The following is a 17,830-nucleotide window of genomic DNA, read 5'->3' as shown; positions in this document are numbered from 1 at the left end:
AAATTACTGTAGCCTGGTATTATCTTTATAAATCCATCCCATAATTGTGGGAGGTTTTCCCCTCCTTTGCAGAAACTTGTCTTGTTCTGATTGAGCTTGGGTAATAGAAAAAAACTCAAATTTATAGCCAGAGTCAGAGCAGGCATTATTAATTGGCCTGGTGAGGGGATCCTATCTAGTAATATCACAGTGACCTGAATATGACTAATTTTTTAAGTAAATTTTCTCAGGGCCAACCAGTTAGTCTGGTAGTAGAGAAATTTACCAAAGTAACCCAGAACTAGACACAGGTAATTGGCCACAAACCCAACAATTGGATTGATTTTTAAAACTAGCATAGGATCAGGCCTATGATAGAAAAGCATTTGACTTATATGCAAAGGTCTAAGAAGTCAAGAAAACATAAATGATCATAAGAATCAGGTCCAGCATCTCGGGGAAGCTGTCTACCTCTGATGTCATCGTCTTCTCATCCTGGTGTAGTGTAGTTTCTCCTGATAAAAAAAGTCCTTCTATCCATGTTGGAGACAGTCCCTTAAATTACGTCTTTTTCCAGTCCTGGTTGCAGGTCATGAGGCATCTGATCTTCATCCAAAGATAGATTACTGAGATAAGCTTCAGAAACAAACTTAGGGTGTTCTTCAAGAATTTAATTAAATTTTACATTAACATTACATAACAGCAAAGAACTATCTAAGAGATGAGTCTTATTAGATGCAGACCTCCATTAACAAACTGGTATTTAACATTTTGAAATATCTTTTTTTTTCTTTAAAGTTACCCTTATTTTTATTAAATATAACCAAATTAAGGCAAGTTTGTTTGCAAAATAGGTCTGTTTTTACTGATTTTGGTCTAATGATTTTTATAACCATAATTGATTATAGGCTTTTTTTCAATTTTGCTGAAACATTTATAGAGTCTCAGACTGAACTTTTAAAATAAAACAGGGCTGAGAAACTCACACCAAAGTCTTATCACAGATTTTGCCTAACAAATCTAGGTGAATTCTTCCCTTGATAAGGTCTCAAAAATTTCTTGAGATTTTTTGTATCCGTGAGATAACCTTCCTAACTCATTTGATAAAACTTACTGGGAACCTAAGAACTTCCAATTTTTGGAGGAGTCAGATAGAAAATATAATTGTTTTGTTTATAACGTTTAATTTTACCAAAGCATTGTCATAATTAGTTTGAGAGGAAGATTTTCCCTACTCCCTGAAAACATAAGATTCAACTCCATAATTTTTCAGATAGAAACCATAAAAGTTATAAGCATATTCGCTGGTTTATTTAGTCCTTTTGCTAACTTTTGTGAAGTCATCAGGTTTTCCATTAAAATACCAGGACATATCAGAATGTTAAAAACTCCATATAATTTTTAGGATATCTGTATTAGTAATTTTACCCTACATTATAATATGAGCAGATTTATTACTCATTTGATAATCTTTTTTTATGTAATTTAACCAACCAAATAAACACAGTTTAATATCTCTCTTTGGGATGCTTCAGGGGCCCTCCGAAGCACCCCAAAGTTAGCTAGAAGCCAAAAGTGCTTCATAGATGATTTAGTTAGTTTTGTCAACAAATATCAGAAAGGTTTTGAGCACTCAGTCAGATGGGACTATAGGTCACTGTGAAACAATAGCTATTCACTCAGCCAAAGTAACAATATGGGATTTCAGAGGCAAATACAGAACAGACCATTTAAGAGGCAAATGAACTTAAATCTATTGTTAAATGCAGTTCAACATCTGAAGAAAGTGTGTCCTTTTAACAGAGAGAAAAGCCAAATTAAAGTTTTTGCGCCAGCTTATTTTTAGTCATTAACAGTCTCAAATTTTTTAGCTTTTTTGTAAGAGGAAACTAATGTTCAGTAATAAATGTTTTAAAATTTTACTCTATTTGGAAGTGAGCTAGCTAGTCAGTGAACTTCTATCACTTAGTTTAGCACAACCCAATTTAAGTTACCCCAAATTGGACAGACTATTTCAGACAGACATTTCTAAAGCATAATTATTCTTAATAGAGTTTATCTAAAAGCTCATATCTCATTTACACATTTTTTTTAACGAGGTAATTTTCTTGTTGACAAACTTGTAACAGATATAATATTTAACATATTAAACCTAGGTACAATGAAAATATTTTTTTTAACGTTAAGTACTCTAAGACATGTCTATATTAAATAGGTCAACAAACAAACATTAATATCAGGTATTTAACACTGAATATTTCCCAGTTCACATAAACCTGGAATTTATTGTTTAATTTAGAATTACTTGATTTGTAAGCGCTTATTTTTTTAAGCCAAATAAATAGATCTTATATATAAATTAACTTTAAAAATATTACCCAGAGACAGAGACATACCAAGACATATTTAGACAGGCACAGTGCAAGATCTAGCTTTAAGTCTTTTTTTTTTTTAATATATTTATCAGAGAAAACAAAGCACTTTGGGAGTGTTACAGGTCACTCTTTTACACATATATCATTTTAGACAGAAAGTAAAAACTGGTTAGTTTTTCAAATGAGTTAACTGAGTAAAGTTAATACAATAATAAAATTGCTCCCTAGCCCTTCCTGAGGCATGGGATGAGGTGTATCTCTGGGCAACACCTGGTATCCCAGGTCAGCTGGACCCCGGTAGAGCTCAAAGCCTGACGAGCCCAGGAAGCCTGACAACTCTCCCGAGCAAAAGCCCCTGGCCTTGGGGCACTGCCCTCCTCCCCAAGCAGGCGAGGGAGGGGGGCTGACGTGGGAGGCAGGCAGAGAGCAGAGCTGGGACACGGTGGGAATGCTTAAGCAGGGTCACCAAAGCCACAGAGACCTCAGTCTGTCCGAGCTGGCACTGCAGAGCCGGAGGATCGCCGCCACGGGAAGAGATTTTACATTAGCCCTGACAACACCGCCTCAGCTCTGCGGTGACATTGGCCAGCGTCGTTTCTGAGGGGCGCGCGAGCTTCCGTTGGAGGTGAGCTGGAGCTCAGGCCAGCTGCTCTGAGCCTCCAAGGGATCGCTGAGCCTGCCCCCTCCCCATGGCTGTTCCTTTGGAATGTACTCATCTCACAACCAAGGCAGAGCCACAAGTCACTTCTGACATTGCCGACTGGAAGCTGGGTCCCTGGGCCACAGGAATGGGGGCAGGTCCCCTGGGCTGGGCAGAACAGGGAAGGGAGGCGGCTCCTTGCCTTCAGCTCTCAGTCTTTAGGGGCCATTGCTCCACACCCTCACCAGCCTCAGCCCAGTTTAAATGATCACTTAATGGCATTTTACAATTACAGAATTTTAAAGACACACAATTAACCTGCACAGGGTCCTTTATCATCTTAAAGGGCTCTGGGATTAAAGAAGCTTTTTTTTTTTCTCTCAGTGTCAGGAGTTAGAGATGGTCTAGATAAGTGTTTTTAAGAGCCCTGGTCTCAAGGCACAGGGAAAGAAAATCAAGTTCTAACAAATGGCAGCAGGTCTAAACCACATGGTGGCCAGACAAAGCAAAATGGCCATCAAAAATCACTACACAGATCACAGAGTTAAAACACACACATATAAACCCGGCAGTCCTTATCAAAGTGAAAGTGAAGTCGCTCACTCGTATCATACTGTTTGCGACCTGCGGACTGTAACCCACCAAGCCTTTCCGTAACATCAAAGATTTTAAGTGAGGAAAGGAAGCCAGGTTGAAAGAAGAAGGGGGAGGAGGCGGGAGAGGGGGCAAAAGGGGTGGCCTTACAGACGTCTCCTGCCACCTACAGATACCCAGGTGTTACGGGACTTTTCCCTGGGCTTCCAGAGGAGGGAGGACTGGAACTCGGCCCTACCAGAAATCAGAACCAGAATTCGAGTTCTCTGCCAAGAGGAGGTGATCAGTCTCTAATCCTCAGCTCAGGCTGAGGGCCCTTCGACCAGATTTCTGTGTCCAGGACCAGGGGACTAGAAAAACAGGGAAGGATAGGAAGGTTTAAGGAGAGGAAAGAGAGAGGGAAGGAGAGAGAGATCAATAAAGTCTCTTGTTTCTTACCAGTCGGGGCACTCTGGCCAGTTGGTCGCGTCAGGAGGAGACCAGGGACAAAAGGGTCCCAGTTGCGGCTGCTGGGTCTGGTCCATTGGCAGGCAAGCTGGCCCCTGAGTACCCCGAGTGGTCAGGATGTCAGTCTCGGCTTTTTCACCAATAATGATAGATTTTGCGCCCGGCAGGACGTCCACAGAGCCAGCTGCCTCCCCAGCACAAGCCGGACCTCGGCCTTACGCTGGACTTAACCAGAATTAACACCGGTGTTCAGAGATCTCTCTTCCTAGTGAGGAAACCCCTTCTGCCGGGAGAGTGTTATTCTTCCCAGTTAAAGGGATCCCGGATGAGCCCCCAAATGTTATGCCCAGAGTCCGAGTCCCCAAAACTGAGGGAATAAGACGTCCACAGCAACGCAAAAGCATAAAGGGGTTTATTACCAGCTCGAACCAGGGCCCAGGTTTCATCCAGCACAGTGGAATCGACAGAGGCCCTGAGCTCTGAATCACATATACTTTTATACAGACGGTTCTTTGTTTCTGTAACAGCATAGCTGATTGGTTAAACAGTACACGCGCGGGACTTTTAAACCTCGCATCTCTATCGGGATTGGCTCGGGTCTGGCGCGGGCGGGGGCTACGGAGATTTTTTTTTTTGATTGGTCGAGCTACACTGCCTGCAGGAGTTCCCAGAGCCTCAGCTTTTTTTTCAGGCCTAGCCTGCCCCTTTGTGCCTGACCTGGCTTCAGTTTGGTCCTAACACAGTAAATACCAGGAAACCCCTGCAGCCAATCAACCCTTGCCAACTCCCTGTCTTTGTTCTAAACTTATAAATACCGCTGAAAATCTGGGCTCGGGGCCCTTGTTCTACTCCACTGCGTCGGATGTGACAGGAGCCCTGGCTCTAGCTAGCAATAAACCCCTTTATGCTTTTGCATTGCTGTGGATGTCTTAACATCTCAGTTTTGGGGACTCGGACTCTGGGCAAAACACTAACATCCTGCAAGCCTTGGGGTGTGGCCAAAACAAAACTAAACAACAAAAAAAAATTCCCCTTTGTCATAAGCAAGTGGATTTCCAGTCATCACAAACCATCATCCAACAGGCAAGTAGGTCCTAAAAAGATGGAAGGGGCGGGGGAGGAAACGGGGCTCAAGAGGGAAACTGAGGGCCCTCCATTTGGTTTGGCCCTTTTACAGCTCAGATTTGTTTGATCCTTTCTGAAATTTTTATTTATTTTGGCCACTTGGTGGTGTGATATCTCAGCTCCCCGACCAGGGATCAACTCGCGATGCCTGCAGTGGAAGCGGGGAGTCCTAGCCACTGGATTGCCAAGGAAGTCCCTCCATCAGGCACAGATTTTAAAACCCTCCCTTTCCTAAGGAAGTGTTCGTCCTCTCCGGGGGGCCCAGGGCGGCGCCGCTGGCTTCCGAGCCCGGGAACTTTCTAGAGAGCCAGGGGATTGGGTAGGTGGGGAGGGGGCGGGGACAGGGAGAGCCCGAGGCAGGGAGACCGGATGGACCGCAGCAGGTCCGGCTGCCTCCGTGGTCTGGCGGGAAGGTTCTGCCGGAAATGCAAATCTGCTGAGGGTGGGGTCAGTTCCTGGGAGGATTCCCCCGGAGCCGACGTGGGTGCAGGTCTGGGGATTCCTTCCCGGCTTGCCTCCACCTCCTGCCGCGCTACACCGTCCACGGTGAGGCGTGGGGATCAGGAAGCAAGTACGAAATGCCCGGGCAGGGTAAGAACTTGGTCTTAATCCTTTCTGTGGGGGGAGGGGCGTCTCGTTATTTTTATTTATTAATGTCAGCATTCTTTTTTATTCACAGTTCCATTCTTCCCGCCTGCCACCCTGCAAACCTCTGGGACTGGAATGAGCGCTTGCCACCAGCAGTCTAGACCCGTCTAGGAGCCGATTGCCGGGGGAAATGGTAATTCTCCAGGTTGGGACAAGGATCCACGCCCAGGGTGGGGCCGGGTGGCCTTCCGAGGAGTTGGGAGCAGCTGCTTGCAAAAGGCCGGATTCTTTCCAGCTCGGGAGGAAAGGAAAGCCACGAGGACCCCTAAGTGCGCCCTTCACGTTGCCCCAGAGAGAAGGGATCTCCCATCCCTGGGCTGCAACCTTTCAGGACGCCTCTGTCGGTCCCGTGGCGCCGACTGCGTTTGCCCGCTCCGTGTTATTTGACTCCACAAATGTGTCGGTGGGGGTGGGGGTGGGTTGTCTGTTGTGCTGAGGGTAAGCCGCAAAATTCTAGGGACAGTCAGACTGAGAAGATGCGCATTGGGTTCACTGCTCCTGGAGACGGGGCTTCAGGGTTTGAGCTGGGTCCGATTGGCACATTCTTTTTTCGTGGGTTCTGTGACCATCTTTCAGTTCAGTTCAGTCGCTCAGTCCTGTCCGACTCTGTGTGACCCCATGGACTGCAGCACGCAAGGCCTCCGTGTCCATCACCGATCCCCGGAGTTTACTCAAACTCATGTCCATTGAGTTAGTGATGCCATCCAACCATCTCATCCTCTGTCTTCCCCTTCTCCCTCCTTCAATCTTTCCCTGCATCAGGGTCTTTTCAAATGACTCAGTTCTTCCCATCAAGTAGCCAAAGTATTGGAGTTTCATCCTCAGCAACAGTCCTTCCACTGAATATTCAGGACTGATTTCCTTTAGGATGGACTGGTTGGATCTCCTTGCAGTCCAAGGGACTCTCGAGTCTTCTCCAACACCGCAGTTCAAAAGCATCAGTTCTTCGGCGCTCAGCTTTCTTTATAGTCCAACTCTCACATCAATACATGACTACTGGAAAAAACCATAGCCTTCACTAGACGGAACTTTGTTGGCAAAGTAACATCTCTGCTTTTTAATATGCTGTCTAGGTTGGTCATAACTTTTCTTCCAAGGAGCAAGTGTCTTTTAATTTCATGGCTGCAATCACCATCTGCAGTGATTTGGGAGCCCAAAAAATAAAAGTCTGTCACTGTTTCCACTGTTTGCCCATCTATTTGCCATGAAGTGATGGGACCAGATGCCATGATCTTCGTTTTCTGAATGTTGAGCTTTAAGCCAGCTTTTTCACTCTGCTCTTTCACTTTCATCAAGAGGCTCTTTAGTTCTTTGCTTTCTGCCATAAGTGTGGTGTCATCTGCATATCTAAGGTTATTGACATTTCTCCCAGCAATCTTGATTCCAGCTTGTGCTTCATCCAGTCCAGCATTTCTAATGATGTACTCTGCATATAAGTTAAATAACCAGGGTGAAAATGTACAGCTTTGACGTACTCCTTTCCTAATTTGGAACCAATCCATTGTTCTTGTTCCATGTGTGGTTCTAACTGTTGTTTCTTGACCTGTATACAGATTTCTCAGGAGACAGGTCAGATGGTTTGGTAGTCCCATCCCTTGAAGAATTTTCCAGTTTGTTGTGATCCACACAGCCAGAGGCTTTGATGTAGTCAGTGATTCAGAAGTAGATGTTTTTCTCGAATTCTCTTGCTTTTTTGATGATCCAAGGGATGTTGGAAATTTGATCTCTGGTTTCTCTGCCTTTTCTAAATCCAGCTTGAACATCTAGAAGTACTCGGTTCACTGTACTGTTGAAGCCTTGCTTGGAGAATTTTCAGCATTACTTTGCTAGCGTGTGAGAGGAGTACAATGGTGTGGTAGTTTAAACATTCTTTGGCATTGCCTTTCTTTGGGATTGGAATGAAAACTGACCTTTTCCAGTCCTGTGACCACTGCTGAGTTATCCAAATTTGCTGACATATTGAGTGCAGCACTTTCACAGAATCATCTTTTAGGATTTGAAATAGCTCAGCTGGAATTCCATCACCTCCACTAGCTTTGTTTATAGTGATGCTTCTTCAGGCCCACTTGACTTCACATTCCAGGATGTCTGGCTCTAGGTGAGTGATCACACCATCATGATTATCTGGGTCATTAAGATATTTTTTGTATAGTTCTTCTGTGTATTCTTGCCACCTCTTCTTAATATCTCTGTTAGGTCCATACCATTTCTGTCCTTTATTGAGCCCATCGTTGCATGAAATGTTCCCTTGGTATCTCTAATTTTCTTGAAGAGACCTCTAGTCTTTCCCATTCTATTGTTTTCCTCTATTTCTTTGCATTGATCGCTGAGGGAGGCTTTCTTATCTCTCCTTGCTGTTCTCTGGAACTCTGCATTCAGATTGATAGATCTTTCCTTTTCTCCTTTGCCTTTTGCTTCTCTTCTTTGCTCAGCTATTTGTAAGGCCTCCTCAGACAACCATTTTGCCTTTTTGCATTTCTTTTTCTTGGGGATGCTTTTGATCCCAGCCTCCTATACAGTGTTACAAACCTCCGTCCGTAGTTCAGCTACCAGGGAAGCCCTGATTTTTGTTTTTAGATTTTACATATAAGTGATAAATGGTATATGTTTTTCTCTGACCGACTAATTTCACTTAGCATAATACCCTCCAGGTCCATCCATGTTGCAAATGGCAACTTTTCATTCTTTTTTATGGCTAAGTAATATTCCATTCTTTTACTGTTATATATAACCTTCCATTTAACTAATTATGTGCATATACCATTTGGGGGTTTCACCAGGGTATTTTTGGAGTATAATCTCATGAATGCAAATGCCAGATCAAGGGATGTCTGCTTATAAAATTTTGGTAAATTGGGCCTAATGTGCCTTCAGATTAGAGGGGGGCAAATTTATAGATGGGCTTCCCATGTGGCTCAGTGGCCAAGAACCCACCTGCCAATGCAGGAGACATGGGTTCGATCCCTGTGTCGAGAAGATCCCCTGAAGGAGGAAATTGCAAACTACTCCAGTATTCTTGCCTGGGAAATCCCATGGACAGAGGAGCCTTGTGGGCTACAGTGGGGTCACAAAAGAGTCAGACACGACTGAGCAACTAAACCACCACCACCACCCAAATCTATAGACAGCTTGCGATGGTCTCTACTTGGCCTGTAGACACATCACTCCAGTCTGTACATCTCCCATGGCCGGATGACGTGTGTCTTCCCCTTGTGCGTCTGTCCAGATTTCTGTCTGTCCAGATTCCTCCTTCTTGTGAAGACAACCAGTCGGTGGATTAGCATGCTCCCTACTCTTTTGTGACCTCACCTTAACTTGTTTCCATCTTCCCTCTTTCCAAATCTGGTCAGTTTCACAAGTCTGGGGGTGGGGTGGGGGAGGGATTGGGTTTTAATATACCTTAGGGCAGGGACTGATGCTAAAGCTGAAACTCCAGTACTTTGGCCATGTAATGTGAAGAATTGACTCATTTGAAAAGACCCTAATTCTGGGAAAGATTGAAGGCGGGAGGAGAAGGGGACGACAGAGGCTGAGATGGTTGGATGGAATCACCGACTCAATGGACATGAGTTTGACTAAACTCTGGGAGTTGGTGATGGACAGGGAGGCCTGGCGTGCTACAGTCCATGAGGTCACAGAGAGTCAGACCCTATTGAGCAACTGAACTGAACTGAACTCCCTAAGGAGTCCTGATATGAACAGCCGACTCATTGGAAAAGTTCCTGATGCTGGGAAAGATTGAGGGCAGACGGAGAAGGGGGGATCAAAGGTTGAGATGGCTGCATGGCATCACCGGTGCAATGGACATGAAGCTGGGCAAACTCCAGGAGATGGTGATGGACAGGGAAGGCTGGCATGCTGCAGTCCATGGGGTGGCAAAGGGTCAGACACGACTGGGTGACTGAATAACAACGGGGAGGGGACAGGATTCACCACGATGACAGTCCATACCCCACTGAGCCAAAATGGGTGTGTTGTTCAGGACTCGCTGACATTGGAAGACGTGGCTGTGAACTTCACCCAGGAGGAGTGGGCCCTGCTGGACACTGCACAGAGGCAGCTCTACAGAGATGTGACCCTGGAGACCTGCGGTCACCTGGCCTATGTGGGTAAGGAGGCCCCTTCCTGCACTTGCTGACCGACAGGCTCCTCCTGTGCTCCAGAGACTCAACCACTGCCCCCAGGTGGCAGACATAGTTTCCCCCGTGACCCTGGAAGTCTATCCTTTGCTTTCCTTTTTTTAAAAAAAAAATATTTATTTATTTTCCTGCGAGAGGTCTTAGTTGCAGCACGCAGGAACTTCATTGCATCATGCCAGATCTTTCGTTCTTTGGTTGCAGAGTGCCGACTCTGTGTCGTGTGGGCTTCGGTAGTCATGGCGCCCTGGCTTAGTTGCTCCCCAGCATGTAAGATCTTAGTTCCTAGGGATCTAAGGGCACACCAGGGATCGAACCTGTGTCTCCTGCATTGCAAGATGGATTCTTAACCGCTGGACCACCAGGGAAGTCCCAGGAGTGATTTCTTAATAAGTATGAGGCTTCCTTGGGCCGGGGGCGGTGGGCAGGGGGAAAGTTTTGAAACTAGATGTAGGTGATGGTTGTAAACAAACACCGTGCCAAATGCCGAGCTGTACACTTTGGCTAATTTTATGCTGTGTAAATTTCATCTTTTTTTTTTTTTTTTTAATTCATTTCATCTAAGAAGAAAGCTGAGGCTCATGAGTGTATGAGCTTCTTCGGGTATATAGAGAGTGTCGTGGGTTTCATCCATCTTCTCCGATGTTCGTTTCTACCCGCCTAGAGGAAGACCTGTCCCCCCTCTGCCTTAGTCCAGGCTGATAAAAACAAAATACCATACACCGGGTAGCCCAGACAACACTTGTTTATTTCTCACATTCTGGAGGCTGAGAAGTCCAAGATCAAGATGGAGGCAGATTCAGTTCCTGGGAGGGCCCTCTTCCTGGCTTGCAGATGGCCGCCTTCTCACATGGCAAAGAGGGAGAGAGCCCTGGTGTCTCCTCCTCCTCTTTTGAGAACAGTAACCCCATCTTTGGGTCCCATCCCACCCTCGTGAACTCGTCTAAACCTAATTACCTCACGAGGTTCCCACCTGTAAATAGCATCCTGTTGTGGGATTGGGGTTTCAACATGGATTTGTGGTGGTTGTTGTTTAGTCCCTAAGTCGTGTCCAATTTTTTGCGACCCCATGGACTGTAGCCCGCCAGGCTCCTCTGTCCATGGGATTTCCCAGGCAAGAATACTGGAGTGGGTTGCCATTTCTTTTTCCGGAGCATTTTCCCCAGCCCAGGGACTGAACCCTCATCTCTTAAGTCTCCTGCATTGGCAAAGGGGTTCTTTACCGCTAGTGCCACCGTTGTGATGGGGGGTATCACAAAGTCAACCCATAACAGACTCTGTCCAGTTTGTCCTGGCAGTCGGAGGTTGGATTGGAAAAGAATTTCCAGACGCGGAGTATTTCAGAAAGGAATGAGTTTATAAGAACAGAGACAGTGAGGGTGCTGTGAGCACAGTGGGTGACCTCCTGGCAGACCAGACAGTGTTGATGCTTTTTGTGAGTTAGTAGCCAATTTTTATCGGAGAAGGCAATGGCACCCCACTCCAGTACTCTTGCTTGGTAGATCCCATGGACGGAGGAGCCTGGAAGGCTGCAGTCCATGGGGTCGCTAAGAGTTGGACACGACTGAGCGACTTCACTTTCACGCATTGGAGAAGGAAGTGGCAACCGACTTCAGTGTTCTTGCCTGGAGAATCCCAGGGATGGGCGAGCCTGGTGGGCTGCCATCTCTGGGGTCACACAGAGTCGGACAGGACTGAAGCGACTTAGCAGTAGCAGCAGCAGCAGCCAATTTTTATAGCCTCAAGACAAAGAAAATTCCTGCTGGAAGGGTGGCATTAGGTGATTGGTTAGGGTACTATAGAGTAAGTACCCAAGTAGGCATTTTTACTTAATATGGGGTCAGGGAGCTGGCCAGGAAGGATGGGAGTGGGGTTCATGACAGTGGTTGCTATGGGACTCAGTCAGTTCCAGAGGTAACCTTTGTGCTGGGCTCTGCGTCTGTGGCCTTGGTACAAAGCCTCACACCTGTGATCTTGGTATAGGTCCTCACAGTTCTCTCACGCTTGGCATTCATGATTGTATCTTCAATCTCACAGAATCCCATTTACATATCTGGCTGCACCAGGTCTTAGTTGCAGCAGGCAAGATCTTTAGTTGTAGCATGTGGGATCTAGTTCCCTCACCAGGAATCAAACCCGGGCCCCCTGCATTGGGAGCGCCAAGTCTTGGCCACTGGACCACAGAACCGTTTCTTAGCATCTTGCTGTGTGTACTGAACCTCTGATCTTAACCATAGTCAAACTCCTCATACATCCCAAATTCCAATATCTCTCTCTGCCTCTCTGCTTGCCTCCTCTTGCTCTCTCCCTTCTCCCATTTTCCTTACAGAGGGAACATTTGAAAAGAGATCCACGGGCATTCGCCTGGTTTCTCCAGCCCACCTTTCCTTTCCACAAAGACCTGACTTTTGCACCGCTTCATTTCAGATTGGGTGACTCGACATCAAACCAAAGACTCGACCCCTCAGCAGAACAGGCTTGCTAAAAGGACATTTCAGGGAGTCAACAGAGCACGTCTGGCGAGCAGCGGTTCCCGACTCTCCGATCTCAGAGAAGACTGGATGCGAACACAGAAGCAAGTCGCAGCCACCTGCAAGAAAGATGCCTCTCCCGCTGGATTCTGGGAATATCCCGAGATGAGGGACATCTCTAACCCTGGCCAGAAGATTGTGCCATCACAGGGAGATTCCACCAGGAAACATAACCCAAGACGTAACTCAGACATTTGGAAACAAATTCTCCTCTTACACAGTAATCAAAAAATCTATACGAGCAACGAAGATAACCGAGTCAAGTGGCAGGAAATTCCATGGATTCCACATGTAAGAACTCAGACAGAGCTGAAATCAAAGGCACAGATGGATCATCAGAATGACCTGCTTCATTTGCAGGCTGAAATGTACATGGGCGTGAGCATCCCTGAATACAGTCCACGTGGGAAAGCCTTAGAGGGAGACATCTCCCTTAGGCCACGAGGGATGCCCATGAAAGAGAAACCTCGTCATTCTCATCAGTGTGAAAACACCTTCCTAAATAACTCTCTCCCTGCCGGGCAGACACAACCCTATGAGGCAGAGACAAATAATGAGAATAATCAAAATGGGAAGACATTTGTCCCTGTTCCGAGTTCCGATTCGCACAGGAGAACTTCAGTGGGAGGGAAAAGCTATAAGTGCAGGGACTGTGGGAAGGGCTTCGTGTATCAGTCATCCCTTAAGAAACACATGAAAATTCACACGGGAGAGAAGCCCTACGCATGTGAGAATTGTGGAGAAACCTTCAGATATGTCTTACACCTTAATAAACATTTGAGAAATCACCACCTGAAGACCTTTGAATGTCCGGAATGTGGGAAACGTTTCACCAGGTCCTCAAATTTTAAGGGACATATTAGGATTCACACTGGAGAGAAACCCTATAAATGTCAGGAATGTGGGAAAACCTTCAATAGGTCCTCAAATTTTAAGGGACATATTAGGATTCACACTGGAGAGAAACCCTATAAATGTCAGGAATGTGGGAAAAGCTACACTAACTATTCAAGTCTTAAAGCCCATCTGAAGAGGGTCTGCAGATGAAAGGAATGGGGAGAAGCCTTCATTTATTTTCTCAAAAGTACTGAGTGCAGAAGGACAACATGGTGGAAGGGAGCTCAGTGAATGAACAAAGATGGAAACATCTGAACTCTCAGATCTTTTGGAAATGTAAGATTTCACACTTTTAATTTTTTAAAGGGAATATGGGAAAGCCCTCTGTTGTCTCAGAGGTACAGTTCTGTAAAAACACACTGCAGGACTTAACCTGGCAGTCCAGTGGGTAAGACACCACCCTTCCACTGCAGAGGTTTGATCCCTGGTGGGGAAGCTAATATCCCACATGCCATGTCGCAGGGCTAAAAAAATAAAACTCACACTGCAGAGGCATCATGGGATTAAGAAATGTAGGGAAAACCTTACTCATTCCTCACTTTACACATGAGACCAAACCCTAGAGAGAGACCCTCTCATCAGTAATAGATTTGAGAAAGCCTTTATTTCCCTGTCTTCACTTGCAGGGCACAAATGAGTCTTAAGCTCAGTCGTGTCTGACTCTTTGCAACCCCGTGGACTGTAGCCCTCCAGGCTCCTCTGTCCATGGAATTATTCAGGCCAGACTACTGGAATAGGTTGCCATTTCCTTCTTGAGGAGATCTTCCCAACCCAGGGATCGAACCTGCGTCTCCTGCATTGCAGGCAGATTCTTTACCACTGAGCCACCGGGGAGGCCCCTAATAGTAGAAGAGAAACGGTAGATGTTCCGATTGCTAGCATTATCCATGTCTCCTCCTTCCATTGGAACCAAAATTCGGTATTTGCCACCATTTCTAATAAAATCCCACAAGAATGCTGACTACCCCTCTATGGACCCTTTCAGCTCTGCCACGTGAGTTTTGAGTTGTAGGAGCTTCATAACATTTCACTGATGCATCACTGCACCCGTGTAAATCCCTGTTTGAGCTACATTGAATTTAGACTCAAGTTTACTGTGCTCCGTGATTACATTTCTGTCCATTGATTTGACTGCATTATGGTCAGAGTATGTGATCTTTATGGTACTGATAGGAGATACTTGTCTTGACTTTCATTTTGATCTTGTGATGGGACCAGTTCTGTCATTGCCTGACCACATTCTTCTCATCTTCTTTACTAAAGGGACATAGATTTTTTTCCCAGAGTTAGCACAGTTGGATTTCTTTTAACATCGTCTGTTAGGTTTTAATTCCCTGACCAGGAGTCGAACCCACGCCCCCTTCAGTGGAAGCATGAGTCTTAACCATGGGACCACCAGGCAAGTCCCTGTAGAATGTTCTTAAATGCATTTCTCAGGATTTTCCTGGTAGTCCTGTGGTTAAGACTGCACTTCCGCTGCAAGGGTTTGACTCCTGGTCAGGGAACTAAGATACCACATGCCATGCAGCAAAAAAAAAAGAAAAAGAAATGCCTTTCTCAGATTTTCTCATATCTGATGGTGAATGGAGCTTATTGCCAGTAAGGAGGGAGGTGGTTTGGATTCCTGGAGGGCTGTTGGAAAGGAGAGAATGTTCTTCACTCTCTCTTAACCAGGTCCCCTGTTCTCTCTTTCCTTTGTTGAGGTCTGGAAATGGGATGATATTCCCTGAGTTAGCTCATGCAACTTGAGGATCATTGAAATGAAGATCATGGTCCCAGTAACATGACCCTCAAATATAAATACACAACTTCTCACTTTTGTATTTGAATGGCATATTTGGGGATGTTCATGACTGCAGTAGACTGCATGTCTAGATTTATTCCATAAAGCAAAGCCCTAATTTGGTTAAGAAGCATTTCAAGGGAGTTTTGTTATTTGTTTGTTTGTTTTTTAAGTAGAAGCTATTATTTTTATTTTGTTTTTGGCTGTGCCACACCTGTTGCAGGATCTTAGTTCCCCAATCAGGGATTGAACTCCTGACCCAGAACATCCCCGACGATTCAGCTGGAAGGCTCTCTGCACTTCCAATTCAGGGGGCATGCGTTCCATCCCTGGCCTGGTTGGGGACCTCAGATCCCACATGCTGCAGCTAAAAAACCCTCCAGGCCCCCTGCAGTGGAAGCACAGAGTCTTAACCACTGGACTGCTGGGCAGTCCTGGGGAAGGTTTTATAACTCTGAGTTAGAATGATAAAGTTAATATGTGACCAATTTTTTGTAATTCCTCATGTGATTCAAGATGGCTGTACATTTCTTTGGTGTTGGGTGGGCTCGTCAGTATTTGAATGGTCAAGCTGCTTAAGAGTGTTTTAGACTCTTACTAACATTTTTACTCACTGAGCAAGTTCATAATAAAATACCTGGGGCTTCCCTGGTGATTCAGTGGTTAAGAATCAGCCTGCAAATGCAGGAGATACAAGTTCAATTCCTGAATCTGGGTGATCCCACAGGCCATGGAACAACTGAGCCCGTGCACCCCAGCTACTGAGCCTGTGCTCTAGATCCTGGGGGGCACAACTACTAAAGCCCCAGTACCCTGGGGCCCATGCTGCACAACAAGAGAAGCCACTTCGGTGAGGAGCCCGTGTGCTGCAAGTAGGGAAACGCCCTCACAGCAACAAAGACCCAGCACAGCCAAAAATAAAAAAAATTAGTTTCAAAAATTAAAATAATGTTACTCTAAACATAGATTCTCAAAGTCTTGGCAGTTTTGTCAATTCTTGTTTAATGTATATGGAAACGTTATTAGATACATAAGAAATTAGACATTTTCTTTATTACAAGTGAGTTTTCTTTCTAGTCTATGTTTAACCATCTTCTACGACAGTTTCTTTATTACAGGTGAGTTTTCTTTCTAGTCTATGTTTAACCATCTTCTACGACAGTGATTATTTTGTTTCTTCATACAATAAGGGTGAAAGTTTATGTGCTTCTTACCATGAGCTAGTATTTGCATATAGTTCAGTTCAGTCGCTCAGTCCTGTCCAACTCTTTGTGACCCCATGAACCGCAGCACGCCAGGCCTCCCTGTCCATCACCAACTCCCAGAGTTCACCCAAACTCATGTCCATTGAGTCGGTGATGCCATCCAGCCATCTCATCCTCTGTCGTCTCCTCCTGCCTTCAATCTCCCAACATCAGGGTCTCATCCTGTTTATTATGTTCCACCACTCCTCTCATAAACACTTTAACTTTTTTTTTTATGAATGAGAAAACTAAAGCACAGAAGTTAAGAAAATGGTTAATGTTAAGTGATGTCTTTTGAGTTTCAAAGCTACCAGTGTTTTCATCGTCAAGTTCAGGGTTTCTGTTACTGCTATTGCTATGTATTTATATAACTTTATTTTTTGACTACACTGTGCAGCATTCGGGATCTTAATTCCCTGACCGGGTATCAGACCTGTGCCCCCTGCAGTAGGAGCAGGGATTCTTAACCATTGGACCACCAGTGAAGTGAAGTCACTCAGTCGTGTCCGATTCTTTGCGACCTCGTGGACTGTAGCCTGCTCAGGCTCCTCTGTCCATTGGGATTCTCCAGGCAAGAATACTGGAGTAGGTTGCCATTTCCTTCTCTAGGGGATCTTCCCAACCCAGGGATCGAACCGTGGTCTCCTGAATTGCAGGCGGACGCTTTATCCTCTGAGCCACCAGGGAAGCCTGCGGCGAGCGGTACTTCAAAGAAACCCCAGTGGCTTGGGCTGAGTCTGAACAGAGCAGAACCCAGTCACGGCGGGGTACGGGCGCCACCTGGCGGCGGAGTCCTACTAAGACAAAAGCCAGGAGACCGAGAACGTTTGCTTTGGACGAAGAAATTATCTGAAAGGGAGCTGATCGCAAGTTTTGTGGTGGTGTTTTTTTTTTTAGAAATTTATTTGGCTACAGCCGGGTCTTACCTGTGACACATGGGATCTTTAGTTGCGGCATGCGAACTTAGTTTCGGAGTGTGGGGTCTACCCCCAGCGTCCCCCATGCCCCAGCAAGAGGAGGCAAGAGTGGGCCCCCTACATTGGGAGTAGAGTCCTAACCACTAGACCAGCAGGGACGTCCCTGAAATGCCAGTTTTTAAATTTCTTATTCACTGTTACATCCCCAGAGCCTAGCACCATGTGTGGCAGAGTCGTGCATGCGTGCTCGCTTGCTGTGTCTGCTCTGTGACTGACCCCATGGACTCGGTAGCCCACCAGGCTCCTCTGTCCATGGAACTTTCCAAGTAAGAGTACTGGAGTGAGTTGCCATTTTTTCCTCCAGGGGATCTTCCCGACCCAGGGATCAAATGCGCGTCTCTTGCCTTGCAAGCAGATTCTTTACCACCAAGCCACCTGGGAAACCCCTGGCACATAGTTAATACTCAGCAAATATTTGTCAAATCAATGGAAAAAAGAGATGGAAGAGATGGGA

At 45.7% G+C, this 17,830-nt stretch overlaps 2 protein-coding genes across 3 annotated transcripts in view; one reads left to right on the top strand and one right to left on the bottom strand.

Annotated features, from left to right (window-relative positions):
* Window positions 1–5,374: 5,374 nt before the first annotated feature.
* The window catches only part of ODAD1 (outer dynein arm docking complex subunit 1), a 37,250-nt gene continuing 24,794 nt past the window's right edge, over window positions 5,375–17,830 (bottom strand). Inside the window, exon 16 of the mRNA XM_040253829.1 lies at window positions 5,375–5,439. Coding sequence (XP_040109763.1) covers window positions 5,375–5,439 — 65 coding nt within the window. The remainder of the gene's footprint in view (window positions 5,440–17,830) is intronic.
* Window positions 5,600–15,844, top strand: ZNF114 (zinc finger protein 114). Of its 2 annotated transcripts, none has more exons than XM_040252405.1 (4): window positions 5,600–5,706; window positions 5,840–5,941; window positions 9,791–9,917; window positions 12,372–15,844. In XM_040252405.1, exons 2-4 carry the CDS (start codon window positions 5,939–5,941, stop codon window positions 13,520–13,522), a joined length of 1,281 nt encoding a protein of 426 aa, XP_040108339.1. In that variant the 5' UTR covers window positions 5,600–5,706; window positions 5,840–5,938; the 3' UTR covers window positions 13,523–15,844. The 2 variants fall into 2 exon arrangements, with proteins under 2 accessions (XP_040108339.1, XP_040108338.1); XM_040252404.1 differs by having other exon boundaries at window positions 5,600–5,731.

Source organism: Oryx dammah, unplaced genomic scaffold (assembly GCF_014754425.2).
Source record: "Oryx dammah isolate SB20612 unplaced genomic scaffold, SCBI_Odam_1.1 HiC_scaffold_13, whole genome shotgun sequence".
Lineage (NCBI taxonomy): Eukaryota > Metazoa > Chordata > Mammalia > Artiodactyla > Bovidae > Oryx > Oryx dammah.
The sequence above is the reverse complement of the archived record's forward strand: the minus strand, read 5'-3'. Positions and strand labels throughout refer to the sequence as shown.